This window comes from Oncorhynchus mykiss, chromosome 10, assembly GCF_013265735.2.
Source record: "Oncorhynchus mykiss isolate Arlee chromosome 10, USDA_OmykA_1.1, whole genome shotgun sequence".
Taxonomy (NCBI): Eukaryota; Metazoa; Chordata; class Actinopteri; order Salmoniformes; family Salmonidae; genus Oncorhynchus; species Oncorhynchus mykiss.
The window spans coordinates 15,357,820-15,377,721 of record NC_048574.1 but is presented as its reverse complement, the minus strand read 5'-3'; the positions used below and the strand labels follow the sequence as shown (position 1 = coordinate 15,377,721).

Sequence of the window (19,902 nt, the reverse complement as noted above, 5' to 3'; positions counted from 1 at the left end):
GTTGTGATACACACCTCATCAGTCTCTTTAGTTGTGATACACACCTCATTAGTCTCTTTAGTTGTGATGCACACACTTCATCAGTCTCTTTAGTTGTGATACACACCTTATCAGTCTCTTTAGTTGTAATACACACCTCATCAGTCTCTTTAGTTGTGATACACACCTCATCAGTCTCTTTAGTTGTGATACACACCTCATCAGTCTCTTTAGTTGTAATACACACCTCATCAGTCTCTTTAGTTGTGATACACATCTCATCAGTCTCTTTACTTGTGATACACACCTCATCAGTCTCTTTAGTTGTGATGCACACACTTCATCAGTCTCTTTAGTTGTGATACACACCTCATCAGTCTCTTTAGTTGTGATACACACCTCATCAGTCTCTTTAGTTGTGATACACACACTTCATCAGTCTCTTTAGTTGTGATACACACCTCATTAGTCTCTTTAGTTGTGATGCACACACTTCATCAGTCTCTTTAGTTGTGATACACACCTTATCAGTCTCTTTAGTTGTAATACACACCTCATCAGTCTCTTTAGTTGTGATACACACCTCATCAGTCTCTTTAGTTGTGATACACACCTCATCAGTCTCTTTAGTTGTAATACACACCTCATCAGTCTCTTTAGTTGTGATACACATCTCATCAGTCTCTTTAGTTGTGATACACACCTCATCAGTCTCTTTAGTTGTGATGCACACACTTCATCAGTCTCTTTAGTTGTGATACACACCTCATCCGTCTCTTTAGTTGTGATGCACACACTTCATCAGTCTCTTTAGTTGTAATACACACCTCATCAGTCTCTTTAGTTGTAATACACAATTCATCAGTCTTTTAGTTGTGATGCACACACTTCAGTCTCTTTAGTTGTGATGCACACACTTCATCAGTCTCTTTAGTTGTGATACACACCTCATCAGTCTCTTTAGTTGTGATACACACCTCATCAGTCTCTTTATTTGTGATGCACACACCTTATCAGTCTCTTTAGTTGTAATACACAATTCATCAGTCTCTTTAGTTGTGATGCACACACTTCATCAGTCTCTTTAGTTGTGATACACACCTCATCAGTCTCTTTAGTTGTGATACACACCTCATCAGTCTCTTTAGTTGTGATACACACACTTCATCAGTCTCTTTAGTTGTGATACACACCTCATTAGTCTCTTTAGTTGTGATGCACACACTTCATCAGTCTCTTTAGTTGTGATACACACCTTATCAGTCTCTTTAGTTGTAATACACACCTCATCAGTCTCTTTAGTTGTGATACACACCTCATCAGTCTCTTTAGTTGTGATACACACCTCATCAGTCTCTTTAGTTGTAATACACACCTCATCAGTCTCTTTAGTTGTGATACACATCTCATCAGTCTCTTTACTTGTGATACACACCTCATCCGTCTCTTTAGTTGTGATACACACCTCATCAGTCTCTTTAGTTGTGATGCACACCTCATCAGTCTCTTTAGTTGTGATACACATCTCATCAGTCTCTTTAGTTGTGATACACACACTTCATCAGTCTCTTTAGTTGTGATACACACCTCTTCAGTCTCTTTAGTTGTAATACACACCTCATCAGTCTCTTTAGTTGTGATACACACCTCATCAGTCTCTTTAGTTCTGATACACACCTCATCAGTCTCTTTAGTTCTGATGCACACACTTCATCAGTCTCTTTAGTTGTGATACACACCTCATCAGTCTCTTTAGTTGTGATGCACACTTCATCAGTCTCGTTAGTTGTGATACACACTTCATCAGTCTCTTTAGTTGTGATACACACCTCATCAGTCTCTTTAGTTCTGATACACACCTCATCAGTCTCTTTAGTTCTGATGCACACACTTCATCAGTCTCTTTAGTTGTGATACACACTTCATCAGTCTCTTTAGTTGTGATGCACACACTTAATCAGTCTCTTTAGTTGTGATACACACACTTCATCAGTCTCTTTAGTTGTGATGCACACCTCATCAGACTATTCTTAATCTAATCTGGTCTTTACATATAGACTACTAATAAATACAGTATGTGTGGATTTATTTAGAATTTAGAAAGGCCAACCCAAACAAATGTCATCCATAGTCTGTAGTCGAATAGCGAATGGAGGTTACGTGCGGTTAAGTTTTGAACATGCCAGGTAGGCTACACCGTCTGTAAAGCAGATTAATGTGCTTCATTGGAAGAATTTACCAATAAATATAGCAGCATTCAAAACTCTGTTTTCACACGCGATTGCACAATAATTTGTCTTATAAGAACATGTTTCACTAGGCTCTGCAGGCTATGTGCTCTCCAACCGTGCTCCAGGGGTCCAAGGCCTTTAGCCTACGTTTGAAGTTATTTGGCCACTTTAGTTGTGATACAAAACTTCTCAAAACATATAAGCCTATGGACGAGGCTACATGATGCATGTGACTGATTTGAAACAGTTGAAAAAAAAATATGCATTGGCAAGTGATAATATTGTCACCCATCTCATCTTTACATATACTAAATATATATGTGTGAAATTAGTTTTGATCTAGAATAGGTCATTATCATGCACCTGTCGGAACAGGGACAGGGAGAAAAAGACATGTCATCCACGCTTTTCCCGGGGTTCATTTACATATCAGCCAGGTAGGCTACTCCCGTTGTAAAGCAACGTGCTTAATATTAGGAAAGTAGAGAAATAAATATAGTAGGCCTAGCCAATATAAACCTGATGGGATCCTTCTCTTTTTAAGAGGCCATCTAAACTCTCTTTCCCACTCAAAAGCATAGTCTACAGAAATGTTGGTAACAGGAAAACTTCTTTAATTCCATGCATTAACCAGCTATGAGGGGCTGGTTCTTGCTGCGCAACAAATTCTATTCTGCTCAAACTCTGAATGCCAGGGCTCTCATGAAGTGTTTGATTAGATTTTAGATTGCATTTATGTCAGAGTAATTAGAGAGACAATAGAGTACCGGCCATTAGCGACTGACCATTAGCAGGTTTGGTAGGCCACTAATAACCATCAGCGGCATCAGAGCGCAGTTTGAGAAGCCTAGTTACCACGCCTCAACAGTCATGTGGAATTTGACTGAAGTCATGACTCTTGACTGCTGGTGTGGCGGTACTTTGGTCACCGTAACAGCCCTGAGGGAGAGAGAGAGGGAGGGAACCTTGCATGGAATAGTCAGAGGGAATGTGTTTAATAAGGTGTTCTGGAATGGTTGGTGCATCTAGCCATCTATTTCCATTATCGTATCAACTTGTAGGAAGAAAGGAAGGAGGAGATAAAAACATACACCTTCTCTCTTACACCCTCATCCCTGAGTCGAGGAGAGGTGGAGGATTATTTAAGATACTGTTTGAAGAGGTAGGGGTTCAGATATTTTCGGGAAGATGGACAGGTACTCTGCTGTCCTAGCTTCAGGGGGAAGCTGGTTCCACCATTGGGGTGCCAGAACAGAGAAGAGCTTGGACTGGGCTGAGCGGGAGCTGCCCTCCTGTAAGGGTGGGAGGACAGAGAACAGCTTTGAATGGGCTGAGCGGGAGCTGCCCTCCTGTAAGGGTGGGAGGACAGAGAACAGCTTGGACTGGGCTGAGCGGGAGCTTCCCTCCTGTAAGGGTGGGAGGGCAAAGAGACCCGAGGTGGCAGAACGGAGAGCTAGGGTTGGGGTGTATGGTATGAGCATAGCCTGAAGGTAGGGAGGGGCAGTTCCTCTTGCTTTTTCGTAGATAAGCATCATGGTCTTGTTGTGGATGCCAGCTTCAACTGGAAGCCAGTGGAGTGTGCAGAGGAGCGGGGTGATATGAGAGAACTTAGGAAGGTTGAAAACCAGGTTGGCTGCAGCATTCTGGATGAGTTGCAAGGGTTTGATGCACATGCGGGGGGCCCAGCTAACAGCGGGTTGCAGTAGTGCAGACAGGAGAGGACAAGTGCCTGGATTAGTTCTCTGAGTGGGCAGGCCTTCTGCAGGAGGAAGAGCAGTTCCGTCTTGTCGAGGTTGAGCTTGAGGTGGTTGGCTGACATTAAAGTTGAAATATTTGTCAGGCACGCAGAGAAGCGTGTCGCTACCTGGTTGTCAGAAGGGGGGAAGGAGAAAAGTAGTTGAGTGTCATCCGCATAGCAATGATAGGAGAGACCATGTGAGGATATGACAGAGCCTAGTGACTTGGTGTATAGAGAGAAGAGGAGAAGGCCTAGAACCAAACCCTGGGGGACACCAGTAGTACGAGTATGTGGTGCAGACACAGATCCTCTCCAAGTAGGAGCGGCCTGCCAGGTCGGATGTAATCCAGAGTACGCATAGACTGAGACGCCCTGAAAGGGTGGAGAGGAACCACCATATGATGGTTCACAGTGTTGAAGGCAGCAGATAGATCTAGGAGGATGAGAACAGAGGAGAGAGCTTTAGCAGTGTGGAGAGCCTCTGAGACACAGAGAAGAGCAGTCTCGTTGAGTGACCCGTTTTGAAGCCTGACCGGTTAAGGTGAAGAAGATTGTTCTGGGCGTAATAACGAGAAACTTTATCAGAGACATCACATTCAAGTGTTTTGGAAAGAAAAGAGCGAAGTGATACAGGTCTGTAGTGTTTGACATCAGATGAGTCGAGTGTTTGTTTCTTGAGGAGGGAAGCAACTCGGGCCATTTTGAAGTCAGAGGGGACGCAGCCAGTGGCCAGGTATGAGTTGATGATGGAAGTGAGGAATGAGAGAAGGTTTCCAAAGATGGTCTGGGGGGGATGGGGTTGAGCAGGCAGGTTGTTGGGAGGCCAGACCTCACTAGTCGCAGGATGTCATCTGGAGAGAGAGGGGAGAAAGAGGTCAAGGCGTAGGATAGTTCTGTGTGAGCGAGACCAGTGGACTCTAAGTCGCGGATGTTGTCAACCTTTTTTTACAAAGTTGTCTGCCGAGAGGGAGAAGGGAGGGGCTGGAGGTTTAAGGAGGGAGGAGAAGATAAGAGTTAGAGACAGAATCTTGAAATTTAGCGTGGTAGAAAGTGGCTTAGCAGCGGACGCAGAGGAAGAGACAGTAGAGAGGAGGAAGTGAAAGGATGATAGGTCCTCTGGATGTTTAGTTTTCCTACATTGCCCGCAGCCCTGTTCTGTAAGCTCGCAATGAGTCACTCAGCCACGGAGTAGGAGTGACGAGCCTGCCGGGAGGAAAGGGGTCAGTGCAAGTCCAGCCAACAGCGAGTTGCTGTTGGATGCGGAAAGGGAGGAGAGTAGGGTCAAAGAGCCAGGAGGGAGAAAGATTTAGCAGAAGAGAGAGATGATAGGATAGAAGAGGAGAGAGGAGAGGAGTGGGAGAGAGAGAGCGACGATTGCGACGGTGCATGACCATCTGGGTAGGGGCTGAGTGGTTAGGGTTGGAGGAGAGGGAGACAGAAAAGGAAAGTAGTGATCAGAGACCTAGGAGGGGGTTGCAGTGAGATTATTAGGCGAGCAGCCTCTAGTAAAGATGAGGTGAAGCATATTGCCTGCCTTGTGAGTTGGAGGGGACTGGGAAGGGTGAGGTCAAGAGTATTGCCTGCCTTGTGAGTTGGAGGGGACTGGGAAGGGTGAGGTCAAGGGTATTGCCTGCCTTGTGATTTGGAGGGGACTGGGAAAGGGTGAGATCAAAAGAGGCAAGGAGGGGAAAGAGAGAGTTGGAAAGAAATTAATCGAAGGCAGACGTCGGGAGGTTAAAGTCGCCAAGTACAAAGATCGGTGAGCCATCGTCAGGAAATTAGCTTATTAAGGTGTCAAGCAAATTGAGGAACTCTCCAAGGACACCTGGTGGGCGATAGATGACAATAATGTTAAGCTTGAGAGGACAAGTGACAGTTACAGCATGGAATTCAAATGAGGAGATGGACAGGTGAGTGAGGGAGAAAAGAGAAAATCTCCACTTGAGTAGAACCATGCCATTACCGGAACGACCAGATGCTCTCGGACATGGGTAGGTACCTAGATTCAGCCGCGGGATGGTCAGGGGGCCGGAACATAATTAAAATCATTTGTACAGTGCAAATCGAACACAAATAAGGCCAAAAATATAGATTGTATTTTAAAATAACAATAATTTCATACCTTGATTACATTGAGACGATCACATATCCCTCCTTTTGTATTTGTGAGAATTCTTTTATTTCATAAATGAAACATATTTTGCTGAATTCCTGGTGATTTTAGTATTTTTTTAACAAAATAAATAATTCACAGAATGGTTTTGTCCCGCGGGGCGCCTGTTGCCGATGTCTGCTCTACATGATACCCCCCCACCCTGCTCTCTCCATCTCTTCCTCCCTCTCTCAACCTTTTCCTTCTCTCTACCTTTCCATGTCCCGCTCTGTGCGGTGGGGTAATCCTGCTAAATCCTCTCTCTTAGTCAGCAGCACAGCTAATCAACTGGAACCCCAGCTACAGCCCTGCCTGGACACTCACTCAGCTTCGGGCTCAGCTCCCTCCACACCCCCTCACGCACCACTTCACCTCTCCAGCCACACACATGGACATGTAGCCCTAGCACTAGCCTATCCTGCTCTCTGACGCAAAAACAACAGCAACGATCCGCTACCCACGATACCCAATCACCGTGCCACACATTTCTCCGACATAGGCGAACACGATTGGAGGAGGGATGGGGGTGATGGGATGTCGGGGGGTGAGGGCAGGGATAGGGGCGGAGGTTTCAGGAGGGGTGAGGGAAGGAGAGTGAGAGGCTGGGTGGGAAGCAGCGGCGAAAGCTCAACATTGCATTAGGGACAGCGCAGTGTGATTCGTTCCTTTCAGAGCACCTCAAAGGAAGGGGAGAGATAATCCGCCCCAACATTAGACCGGAATCATATGTCCGCAGAGGCTCCCTGAACGACTAACTGGGGTGGTGTGGGGGGGGTTGCTGGGGTTGGAAGATGAAGGGATTTTTCAATTTGACATTAAATCAGAGATGATTGGAACGTGCCAGTCTCCTTCATGCCTACCGTACCACCAGAAACTGTCTTCAATATCTTCCCTCTGTGATACTCAGTCAAAGGTTACAAATATTTTTCTAGTAAATCAAATAAAAAATCTAATCAAATTGTATTTGACACATGCGCCAAATACAACAGTGAAATGCTTACTTTACGAGCCCTTAACCAACAACACATTTTAGAAAATACCCCCCCAAAAATAAAATATAAGAAAAACTAATAATTAAGGAACAGCAGTAAATAACAATAGTTTAGGGTGACCAGACGTCCCCTTTTCCGGGGACAGTCCCTGTTTTTGGTGGCCTGTCCCCGGCTGGAGCTGTCCCTGTTTTTAACTGTGCGTTAAAAACAGACCGCAAAGTGAAATATTTTACTTGGCAAGAAAGACCGGGCAGCAGACATCTCAGTTGACGTCTCAATCGCGTTGTGCTTGTTTTGTCCAGCAGAGGGGGCTGCTCGCTATAGCAGCTTCATTCACTCTTCTTCTTCTACTAAATACTTGCTCGCGATAGTTTTAGAGAAAACTGCGGTTGAAAACTCAGCCAGAAGCTAGCAAGTGTCAGGTGAATCCACAACATCACCACAAACGTATTTTCAAGTCAGGTAAGTTACAATCGTTTGGGATACTAGCTAGTGATGTTATAATGTCACAATTTATTATATAGATAGATGATATGCTCTATAAGGTTTTAAATAGGTTATGCTAGCTAACGTTAGCTATGTAGACTAAGTTAGCTAGCTACTTATTTTGAAAATATGATTGTATTAAATGAATGCACAATTAATTCTGAGAATATCTTTGTAGATTACAATTTTAATGGTTTGGCATTATAATAAGTAGTGTGAAAATATAGTTAGAAATGTTCATATTTAACATTTGTAGTGGAGAGGAAGGAGAGGAGGAAGACTGGAAGAAGAAGAGTGAAGAGTGAAGGAGACAGGAGGAAAGGTAAAGATATGGTTACAGAGCCTGCCAATTTATTATCCAAACAATGTTTTTGAGATAAAATACAGAAATGAGGCAAGCAATGGGAATCTGTGAACCAAAGTATTTGATCTAATAGTATGCTATTTATTAATACAGATTGGAGAGGAAGGAGAAGGAAAAATTAAGGGAGTAAAAAGAGTGAAGCAAGGAGGGTGTAGAAGAGTGAGGTGGAAAGGTGAAGAGAAGGAAAGGAAGACGAGTGAAGAAAAGAGGAGGAGAAGAACAAGTTGAGAGTAAGAAGAGTGACACAAGGAGAGTGAAGAAGAGCAGACAGATGAGATACAATGACTCTTTCCAAGAAACGGAAATGCACTTTATGAAAAACATGATTTGAGACTTTCCATTTATACGCTCAGGTCAAGACGATAGAATGGTTCACTGCACCCTTTGTTATTCCTCTCTTTCAATTGGCAGCAGGGGGAAGAACGGCAGTGGTAGAACATCAACAGACGAAAAAGCATTAAGGCTCTCTGATTGGCCGTGTTGGTATGCTCTCTGTCACCACATTCTTCAAGAAGGTAGAGCCTTCCCAAGAACAATATGATTTAGCTGTGCAGGAGGGTGTCTTTGCATAGCACACTATGTGACACAATCATAGTTACAGATCTATGGACTGTACAGCACAACTGACACGGAAGCTTTATGAGCCAAAGTTTACATGTGCTAGAACAAAATTACATGTGCTAGGACCTAGACCAGGTTGAATTTCTGTCCATTGATGTGTCCAATCATGGACATGTAAAACTGCTGCCAGTAGTAGTCAGATATTGTAAGATATATGATGGCAGCACATTTGTGGAAACAAAACTGCTTGATTTTGTTGAATTGAATGGAGAAACAGCAGAGAAAATTGCAACTGAGGTCCTGGTGGTCATCCAAAAATGTAACCTGGAAAACATTCTCCGCCGACAACAAATACCAACTTTGGAGGACTGAAAAGGCTGGGGAGGGTCAATGTCCATACCAAAGTTAAAAATGCTCTGCAGTGGGAGGTGATTGGCTTAGGTTGTCCTGCCCACGTCATTCATAACACGGCCAGAACGGCTTTGGATATGATGTTGAGTACCTGCTCACAAAGATATTTGGATTTGTTCATATTTTTTACCGTCAGAGTAGAAAGACTGAAGGGCTTCTGTGAGTTTGTTGGCCAGGAGTACCATAACATTTTAGGACACAGCAATGTTCACTGGATGTCCATGCTCCCTGCTCTAGAAAGAGTGCTGAAAATGTGCCATTCCAATCCTTTTTTATTTCTGAAGACAAATGCCCTGTTGTCCTGTGAACAATGTTCGAAGATCCACTGACTGAACTTTGGCTGGCCTTTGTCCATGGAAACTTGACCGTATTCAGTGACACGATCAAGATGCTTGGAGGCCAGGACCACTGTGCTGTGGAGTCCACTGCAATTCTGAGAAACGTTGAGGCAAAATTGACTGATGACAACTTCATTCCAGTTTTGGTCAGAGGACTTCTGTGAGAGCTAGAGGGAAATGGAGCCATGTCTAAAGAGAGCTTTCTCAAAGCATCCCAATCATTCTTCACTACGGCTGTGAACTACTTGCAAGCATGGGGAAAGCACACAGATAATCTAAAAGATTTACATTGTCTCCTTTTAAAAAGGCAACCTCAGCGTGAAGAGATCCAGAAGGCAGCAGCCACACTGCAGGAAAAATGCCCCAATGTGACCATCAATGAGGATGCATTGTTTGACGAGGTTACTGGCCTGTAAGAGTTCCTAAAGGGGGGATCGCTTGAAGAATGGAAAACATCTGAGACACTGCTCAGTCAGAGATGGAGCACGGTGGTTACCCACTTCAAAGAGAACGACATCCCACACACTAACCTGGCTAGATTAGCGTCTGTTGTCATGTGCTTACCTGGAAGTAATGCACCAGTCGAGAGAGTGTTCTCCCAAATGAATGCTCCATGGACAGCAGCAAGAAATAGGTTCACTGTTCCTACCACCAAGGCCATGCTTATTGTGAAGACAAACTTCAACCTCCTCTGCCAGGAGTTCATGGAGAAGCTGGCCAAAGACAGAGCAATCCTGAAGAAAATACCTTCTTCGAAGAAATATACAGATTAGGTTGGTATAAGTATATTATGTAGTTACCAATCTCATCAGCATCTTATTTCTTTATTATGTAAAGTATTTTACATATACTATTGTCTGTTTTTTCAATTTTGCTCATGTTCTCTTCTGCTCTTAGTCTACCCAGACCACTGAATGGCTGTTCAGATCAGTTCTACCCAGACTACCAGGACCACTGAATGGCTGTTCAGATCGGTTCTACCCAGACTACCAGGACCACTGAATGGCTGTTCAGATCAGTTCTACCCAGACTACCAGGACCACTGAATGACTGTTCAGATCAGTTCTACCCAGACTACCAGGACCACGGACAGTTCTGTCTTGTCTGTAGTGTTTCTGTAATATAGTTGTTTTCTCTATCACAGTGTGCCTGTTAGACTAAATACGTGAACCCGGAATTGTCCCCCTTTTTAATATCATACATAATAACATTGGATATTTTTATGATATATTGACCACCAAACTGGAAATGTCCCCGGTTTTCATTTCAGAAATCTGGTCACCTTACACTAGACACTTTCGTTCAGTCTATATGCTCAATGCAGCACATGCAACAATGTTGATGACAACGATGTTGTTTCCACTTTGATCTTAATTTAAATCCACAAGCGTTCTATAATTAAGCGTTCTATAATTACAATATTAGTTTGTGCTTCTTACATCTGCAAACAGCTAGTTCGTATTTTCTTAGTAAGTTAAGCTATATCATGTTAGCCACTAATGCTCATTGCTAGTTAGCTGGCTAGCTGGCTAGCTAACTAGCTAATAAAAGTACTGAGTCAGAGCAAAAGTAGCTACCTACTACAGTCTGATATCAGTACTGGTGGAGGCCTAAATCAGCATGTTGTTTGTACAACAGTATCTTCTAAATCAAAGAGGAATAGGTGAAGCATGAATATGTTGGCTATATGAATAAAGCCAAAAATTATAGGGTCCCCTAGGAAACTCTGAATATCCCTTTGGTTCCTACCCTGTCACAGTAACTCGTCCTTGGCATTTTCATTCGTTGTCATGTCACACAACACTGTATTCAAAGTGCCCACTATTATTTATAATCTAACTATAGAATTATAATAAACATTCTATTTCCATGATTCCAAAAGTTCACCCAAGCGGTTCAAAATAATTTGAGAAATACCATGACATAATATTTTGGCCACATCGCCCAGCCCTAAGAAAGAGCGAGAGATAAGCAATAGGTGGTTATCCAGGCCCATCAATGCATTCAGCCTATAGTAGTGCTGTATTTCCATACCGATACCAGGTTTAGTATCATGATACTCGATACCATCACGATACTCAATATCACAATAAAAAAGCCATAATAGCCAAAGTTCAAACAGATAAACTCAGCTTCTGCTCTGTTCAATCGTTGGGCATCTTTAGAGTTCAATATCAATACATTTCAACATTTTTATGTCAATATTTTATAAACAGTCATGTATGCATTAATTATTTCAATTATACACTCATAAAATCAATTTGAATTTGTTTTTACCAATCTATCAACAAAACAACATTATGGTAATCCTTTATTCAATGGTAAATCTCTATTGGTAAACTGGGTAAATCAAGATGTAGCCTAGGTCTATTCACAATACAGGTGGGGGAAAAAAGTATTTAGTCGGCCACCAATTGTGCAAGTTCTCCCACTTAAAAGGATGAGAGAGGCCTGTAATTTTCATCATAGGTACACTTCAACTATGACAGACAAAATGAGAAAAAAAATCCAGAAAATCACATTGTAGGATTTTTAATGAATTTATTTGCAAATTATGGTGGAAAATAAGTATTTGGTCAATAACAAAAGTTTATCTCAATACTTTGTTATATACCCTTTGTTGGCAATGATAGAGGTCAAACGTTTTCTGTAAGTCTTCACAAGGTTCACACACTGTTGCTGGTATTTTGGCCCATTCCTCCATGCAGATCTCCTCTAGAGCAGTAATGTTTTGGGGCTGTTGCTGGGCAACACGGACTTTCAACTCCCTCCAAAGATTTTCTATGGGGTTGAGATCTGGAGACTGGCTAGTCCACTCCACGACCTTGAAATGCTTCTTACGAAGCCACTCCTTCGTTGCCCGGGTGGTGTGTTTGGGATCATTGTCATGCTGAAAGACCCAGCCACGTTTCATCTTCAATGCCCTTGCTGATGGTAGGCTTTGTTACTTTGGTCCCAGCTCTCTGCAGGTCATTCACTAGGTCCCCCCGTGTGGTTCTGGGATTTTTGCTCACCGTTCTTGTGATCATTTTGACCCCACGGGGTGAGATCTTGCGTGGAGCCCCAGATCGAGGGAGATTATCAGTGGTCTTGTATGTCTTCCATTTCCTAATAATTGCTCCCACAGTTGATTTCTTCAAACCAAGCTGCTTACCTTTTGCAGATTCAGTCTTCCCAGCCTGGTGCAGGTCTACAATTTTGTTTCTGGTGTCCTTTGACAGCTCTTTGGTGTTGGCCATAGTGGAGTTTGGAGTGTGACTGTTTGAGGTTGTGGACAGGTGTCTTTTATACTGATAACAAGTTCAAACAGGTGCCATTAATACAGGTAACGAGTGGAGGACAGAGGAGCCTCTTAAAGAAGAGGACAGGTAACGAGTGGAGGACAGAGGAGCCTCTTAAAGAAGAAGTTACAGGTCTGTGAGAGCCAGAAATCTTGCTTGTTTGTAGGTGACCAAATACTTATTTTTCACCATAATTTGCAAATAAATTCATACAAAATCCTACAATGTGATTTTCAGGATTTTTTTCTCTCATTTTGTCTGTCATAGTTGCAGTGTACCTATGATGAAAATTACAGGCCTCTCTCATCTTTTTAAGTGGGAGAACTTGCACAATTGGTGGCTGACTAAATACTTTTTTGCCCCACTGTATATTATTCAATAGGAGTGTGTGCATGCATTGAGTTAATGAGCTCGTTTTAGCTGATTTCATGGGGCTACAGATGACAAACAATCCCTTCCATTTAGTACTTATATTATTGGCAACTGCTAGGAGAACATATTTTATAGTACTGCTCAACAACAATTGTTTAGAAGAAGCAATCTCTTCTTTTTTTAAAGTGTGCTCTTTCTTTTAGGAAAGCAATGATGTCATTAGCAAGGCAGCGCGTGGCTGTGGAATCTGACTATGGAATGTAGTGGAACCTAGACGGGAGGCGGGGGAGATGAAGAAGTGACAGTGTTGTAGCCTGTATGGACATTGTGTTGTGAACAGTAATGAACAGCTTCAACATTTCTACATGCCGTGTTGCATTATTCAAGTGTGTTAACTTCTGTGCAGCGTAGGGTTGGGTTGTATCCAGATTGTTATATTGTCATAGTGTTTCTGTATCATACTGTGGAACACAGTATTACCAGAAGTGCACACAAGGGGCACTATTTAAAAAAAAAATTAAATACACTTTTTTTTAACGCCCAAAACAATTTAAACAACAGAGACCTTGATCCAGGAAGGGAAGGAATGTATCTGCTGTAAACAAGAAGCTTGATCTTAACATATAGCCATCATTTATCATTCCTTTATTTGACACATCTTAGAGTTCTTATAGTTACAATGCATTCGGAAAGTATTCAAACCCATTGACTTTTTCCACATTTTGTTACGTTACAGCCTTATTCTAAAATGTATTAAATTACCTTTTTTTCCTCATCAATCTACACACAATATCCCATGATGACAACGCGAAAACAGGCTTTTAGAAATGTTTGCAAATGTATTATTTACATGTATTCAGACCCTTTGCTATGAGACTCGAAATTGAGCTCAGGTGCATCCTGTTTCCATTGATCAGCCTTAAGATGTTTCTACAACTTGATTGGAGTCCACAGGTGGTAAACTCAATTGATTGGACATGATTTGGAAAAGCACACACCTGTCTGTATAAATTAGTTGACAGTGTATGTCAGAGCACAAACCAAGCCATGAGGTCGAAGGAAATGTCCGTAGAGCTCCGAGACAGGATTGTGTCGAGGTAATGGCATCAGAGGGGATGGCTGATGTTTTTATGGGCTCCTAACCAACTGTGCTATTTATTGAAAACAGTTTTGCATTGTTTGTAACTTCTTCTGTACATAAAGTTGCTGCTACCGTCTCTTATGACCGAAAAGAGCTTCTGGACATCAGAACATTGTTTACTCACCTCGAACTGAACAAAGATTTTTTCTTTAATGAGTCTGACGTGAAGGATATACTGCTCTCCGGAGACCAGTCCCAAATCCCTGTAATTTCCGCGAAGAAAAGGCGAGGAGATATTTTTGAACCATTCCATTGTAGATTTTGCTTTATGTTTTGGATCATTGTCTTGTTGGAAGACAAATCTCCGTCCCAGTCTCAGGTCTTTTGCAGACTCCATCAGGTTTTCTTCCAGATGGTCCTGTATTTGGCTCCATCCATCTTCCCATCAATTTTAACCATCTTCCCTGTCTCTGCTGAAGAAAAGCAGGCCCAAACCATGATGCTGCCACCACCATGTTTGACAGTGGGGATGGTGTGTTCAGCTGTGTTGCTTTTACGCCAAACATAACGTTTTGCATTGTTGCCAAAAAGTTCAATTTTGGTTTCATCTGACCAGAGCACCTTCTTCCACATGTTTGGTGTGTCTCCCAGGTGGCTTGTGGCAAACTTTAAACAACACTTTTTATGGATATCTTTAAGAAATGGCTTTCTTCTTGCCACTCTTCCATAAAGGCCAGATTTGTGCAATATACGACTGATTGTTGTCCTATGGACAGAGTCTCCCACCTCAGCTGTAGATCTCTGCAGTTCATCCAGAGTGATCATGGGCCTCTTGGCTGCATCTCTGATCAGTCTTCTCCTTGTATGAGCTGAAAGTTTAGAGGGACGGCCAGGTCTTGGTAGATTTGCAGTGGTCTGATACTCCTTCCATTTCAATATTATCGCTTGCACAGTGCTCCTGGGATGTTTAAAGCTTGGGAAATCTTTTTGTATCCAAATCCGGCTTTAAACTTCTTCACAACAGTATCTCGGACCTGCCTGGTGTGTTCCTTGTTCTTCATGATGCTCTCTGCGCTTTTAACGGACCTCTGAGACTATCACAGTGCAGGTGCATTTATACGGAGACTTGATTACACACAGGTGGATTGTATTTATCATCATTAGTCATTTAGGTCAACATTGGATCATTCAGAGATCCTCACTGAACTTCTGGAGAGTTTGCTGCACTGAAAGTAAAGGGGCTGAATAATTTTGCACGCCCAATTTTTCAGTTTTGGTTTGTTAAAAAAGTTTGAAATATCCAATAAATGTCGTTCCACTTCATGATTGTGTCCCACTTGTTGTTGATTCTTCACACAAAAATACAGTTTTATGTTTGAAGCCTGAAATGTGGCAAAAGGTCGCAAAGTTCAAGGGGGCCGAATACTTTCGCAAGGCACTGTAAATATGATATGTCCGTTTTTTTTAAATACCTTTGCAAAAAAATAAATAAATATATTTTTCATTATGGGGTATTGTGTGTAGATTGGTGTAATCAATTTTAGAATAAGGCTGTAACATAACAAAATGTGGAAAAGGTTAAGGGATCTGAATACTTTCCGAATGCACTGTATACTTAACAGAGTTAGTTATAATCAGTGGTGTAGCACGCACCCCCTCAACCACTGTGAGGCGGGGGTATACCCCACCACCAAAATTGGTATTGAAAATCATACCGTCGGTATTTCGAAATACCGCAGTATATGGTAGAAATGGTATATTGCCCAAGAATAATGCAGCATGAGTGTGTAGCTAACAATGCAGCTCTGGCAATGAATGAGTAAGTGGAGAAGGTACTTTGATCTTCACGCTATAAAGTACAGAAGTTTCGGTATACCGTTCAAACTTAGCCTACAGATTAGTACAGTACACACATGAACAATTACCCCACACACACACACACTACAGATTAGTACAGTACACACATGAACAATTACCCCCCCCCCCTCACACACACATAGGCCTAGAGCCATCAGGGCCTATCGTTTGGTGAAAGCCTATACTGTACAAATGAAAGGTAATACAACTACATCACTGGAGACAGACATCACAATCTATAAAATTGACTGTTAACTTCAATGTTCTTTTCTACTGCTCTTGTTGCTATGGATGTTGCTAACGAATGAGCGTTCCCTTTCATAAGGTATCCCATGTTGTGGGTAGAGGTCAGACTAGAGGTCTACTGTTCAAACAATCAGGGTAGTCAGGGTGGCCTGAGTCTGATCACATAACATTGGCTGCCATTTTCTGTTCATTTCCCGGAGATTCTACAACCCAGCAGGTAACCTACTGCACATGGCCGTAAGGGGATATAGAGGAAGCTACCTACATTAACCACAACCACCCAACCAGCTAGACAGGGGTAGTGGTGGTGCTAGAGGTAGTGCAGAGGGAAGATCTCTGTGAAAGCTTGTGATCACTACATTTACTAGGCCGAGCTCAATCCACTACTGTTTGTTAGTGTACACTCAGAAATGCCGATTTTATAGAGAGAGAAGACGCGGGTGGGGTGGGGTTGGCGCGTCACTCAGCAGCAGCAGGTATGCATCACAAATTCCCTTGATAGTGCACTACTTTTTTAACAAGGTTCATTGGGCCCATTATAAAGTAGTGTATGATTAAGGGAATAGGGTTCTATTTGGGACGCACCCCCGAAATACAATCCTCCACTACTCCACTGATTCAGGTTAAGAGGATAGAAATGAATTTCAAATAGCCAGTTAACAACGCATTACAGCATATAGAGAGCTGAGATGTTGAGCTGTGATAACCTGATAATGCCCGGGCCCACACATGCATCCTTCGTTCTAACAGCGGCAGGGCTGCGTGACAAACACAGGCATCACTCAACCTGAAGGCCCTGTGGCTAAGTGGAGGGCCCGAATGGAAGAGGAGCTCTAGATGCATCGATCTGCGCTTTGAGGTTATTATCCCTACCCAGGCCCGACATTCAGGCCCGACATTCAGGCCCTACCCTACCCAGGCCCGATTCCTTCTGCCAAATTTAAAGCCCTGCCTGAAACCCAAAATCAGAAATAACTGTCACTCGCTCCAAGCATGCAGGCAGCTCCGTGTGTAAAGGCACTCGCTCCATGCGTGCAGGCAGCTCGCTCTGCATGCACTCTGCTCATGGTGTCTCTGAGTCAGTGAGTAGCCATAGCAACGGCTCAGGCTGCTCTGCTCAACGAAGAAAGGAGAGAGCAGTAAGCTACTTTTCATCACAGACAAAACTCAAGCAACATTATTTTCTGTGAAATAATCTCTCCTGTCTTATATTTGACGAGGTTGAAGCACTTCTGACACCACGTTATGATCTTAGTCAGATGTGACTGTACTGTGCAACAGAGCACGAGCAAATGGCTCAGCTTCAAAATGTTAGTGATCAATTTAGTGATACCCGAGGCCTACCAGTAGCCTAGTTATTGATGAAAAAAAACAGCCCCTACCCAGCCCTAACCCGATGTAGTGTTGGGGCCGGTCAGGCTCAGGTCAAATAGCAGAGCTCTACCACAGAGGGTGTGGGTGCAGTGTGTGTGTGTGGCCCAGGGGACTACTGAGTGTGACTGCCCTGCTCAGCCTCCATCTCCAACCGGTTAATTAAATCAGCCATTTGGACCTGGTTAGCTGCCTGCCTCCCTCCACTCTTCTCTGCTTCACACAACATACTGTATTACAGCCTTAACTGGTGGAGCCCAGATTGTTTTCTATGGGGACGCTGCATGGGGCATCCTGAGGAAACAGGATAGGGCAGGATACCCCTGGATTCTCAGAGGAGGAGAGCTAGGACCGAACTGTATATGGAATAGTACTGAAACATCATTCAGCCATTAAGCCTTTTCATCGTTTGCTCAATTGATGACCCAGGCAGACTGGATTTTGTAAACCATACAGGATGGACAGGCAGAGCAACACACACACATCATTACAACATCAATCAATCAATCCACACACTAACACAAACTCCCCGGCCCAACCAGCCACTCACCCTCTCTAGGTCCTGGCGTAGGTGTGTGAACAGTTTGAGGCGTCGGTACAGCACGTCCTGCTCCTGCTGAGCCAGGTTATCTACCTCGTCTCTTTTCAGCGTCACCAGCGGACGGTTGAAGTTGGACTTCCTCCTCAGCTTCCAGAACTGGTACAGGAAGTCCACGTGGGCGTCCGGCAGGCCCAGGCTCTCCGCCACGTCTTTGGGGTCCACCAGGCGGTAGAACTCGTCCTCCAACTCCTGTAGTTTCTGTTTGCGCTGGCTGGCCTTCTCTCTCTCCATCTGGTCCCGGTCTGGACGCTCCACAGGTGGCAGCTCGCTGGCCGCTTGGTGGTGTTCCGGCCCGGCATTGGCTCTGTGCTCGTTGCCGTGTCCGGCCCAGTCCGTTTTACTGCTGGCACCAGCGCAGTGGGCGCCGTTGGTGTGGTTACTGTTACCAGTCATGGTGTTGGTGTGGTTACTGCCGGCGACAGCAGCAGCGTGGTTACTGTTGCCGGTAGTGCTGCTGTGCTCCAGGCAGTATGATTTGAAGCGCACCTCGTCGTTCTCAGCCAGGATGGTACGCATCTCCAGGCCGTGGTCAAACGAGCAGGTCACATGGAAGGCCACAATACAGGAGGGCATGGAGCACTGGGGAAGGAGGGAGGAGAGTTACATATTTACATACGAGTCACATCAACACGGCTTAAGAATTGTTAAACACATAAAGATGACAAGGTACACAGTCACAACAATAGTTTTTCTCTGATGATGTTTGCCTCACACAAACAGAAACGTGTTAATGATTGCTAAGCAACACTGTCACAACTCCTTCCTCTGCCACCACAGTGTGCGTGACAAAGAATGTGTTCAGAGAAATGTCTGTTCTGGAAAACTTCTTCTAACCGTCTGCCTCTGTCTGGTCTATCCCAGACAGACAGGCGCTCTTGTCCTGTTGGCAACACGGTCAAAACAAACATTGGTTCTCATATTGTCACAAACCCTGATCTGTCTGTACCGCCCTCATAACAACCAGTCTAAATCAAACCTCTGTTCTTGCCTTTCCTCAGGCCTATCCATTTCAAACCTCAGACTGGTCCCATGACGTGATGGGGGGAGGAGGGATGGGGGGAGGAAGGATGGGGGTGAAGGAGGGATGGGAGGAGGAAGGATGGGGGTGAAGGAGGGATGGGAGGAGGAAGGATGGGGTGAAGGAGGGATGGGGGAAGGAGGGATGGGGAGGAGGAGGGATGGGAGGAGGAAGGATGGGGGTGAAGGAGGGGTGGGAGGAGGAAGGATGGGGGTGAAGGAGGGATGGGAGGAGGAAGGATGGGGTGAAGGAGGGATGGGGGAAAGGAGGGATGGGGGAAAGGAGGGATGGGGAGGAGGAGGGATGGGGAGGAGGAGGGATGGGGGGAGGAAGGATGGGGAGGAGGAGGGAGGAAGGGTGGGGGTGAGGAAGGATGGGGGTGAAGGAGGGATGGGGAGGAAGGATGGGGGTGAAGGAGGGATGGGGGGAAGAAGGATGGGGGTGAAGGAGGGATGGGGAGGAAGGATGGGGGTGAAGGAGAGATTAGGGAGGAAGGATGGGGGGGAAGGAGGGATGGGGGGAAGAAGGATGGGGGTGAAGGAGGGATCGGGGAGGAAGGATGGGGGTGAAGGAGGGATGGGAGGAGGAAGGATGGGGGTGAAGGAGGGATAGGAGGAGGAAGGATGGGGGTGAAGGAGGGATGGGGGAGGAGTGATGGGTGTGAAGGAGGGATGGGGAGGAAGGATGGGGGTGAAGGAGGGATGGGGAGGAAGGATGGGGGTGAAGGAGGGATGGGAGGAGGAGGGATGGGTGTGAAGGAGGGATGGGGAGGAAGGATGGGGGTGAAGGAGGGATGGGGGAGGAGGGATGGGAGGAGGAAGGA

General features: G+C 44.4%; 1 protein-coding gene across 4 annotated transcripts in view; it reads right to left on the bottom strand.

Annotated features, from left to right (window-relative positions):
* Window positions 1-19,902, bottom strand: part of LOC110534855 (protein Jade-1) — a 274,043-nt gene that overhangs the window by 104,497 nt on the left and 149,644 nt on the right. For all 4 annotated transcript variants that reach the window (XM_036989747.1, XM_036989744.1, XM_036989745.1 and 1 more), the window contains one exon: window positions 18,011-18,640. In XM_036989747.1, coding sequence (XP_036845642.1) covers window positions 18,011-18,640 — 630 coding nt within the window. The remainder of the gene's footprint in view (window positions 1-18,010; window positions 18,641-19,902) is intronic.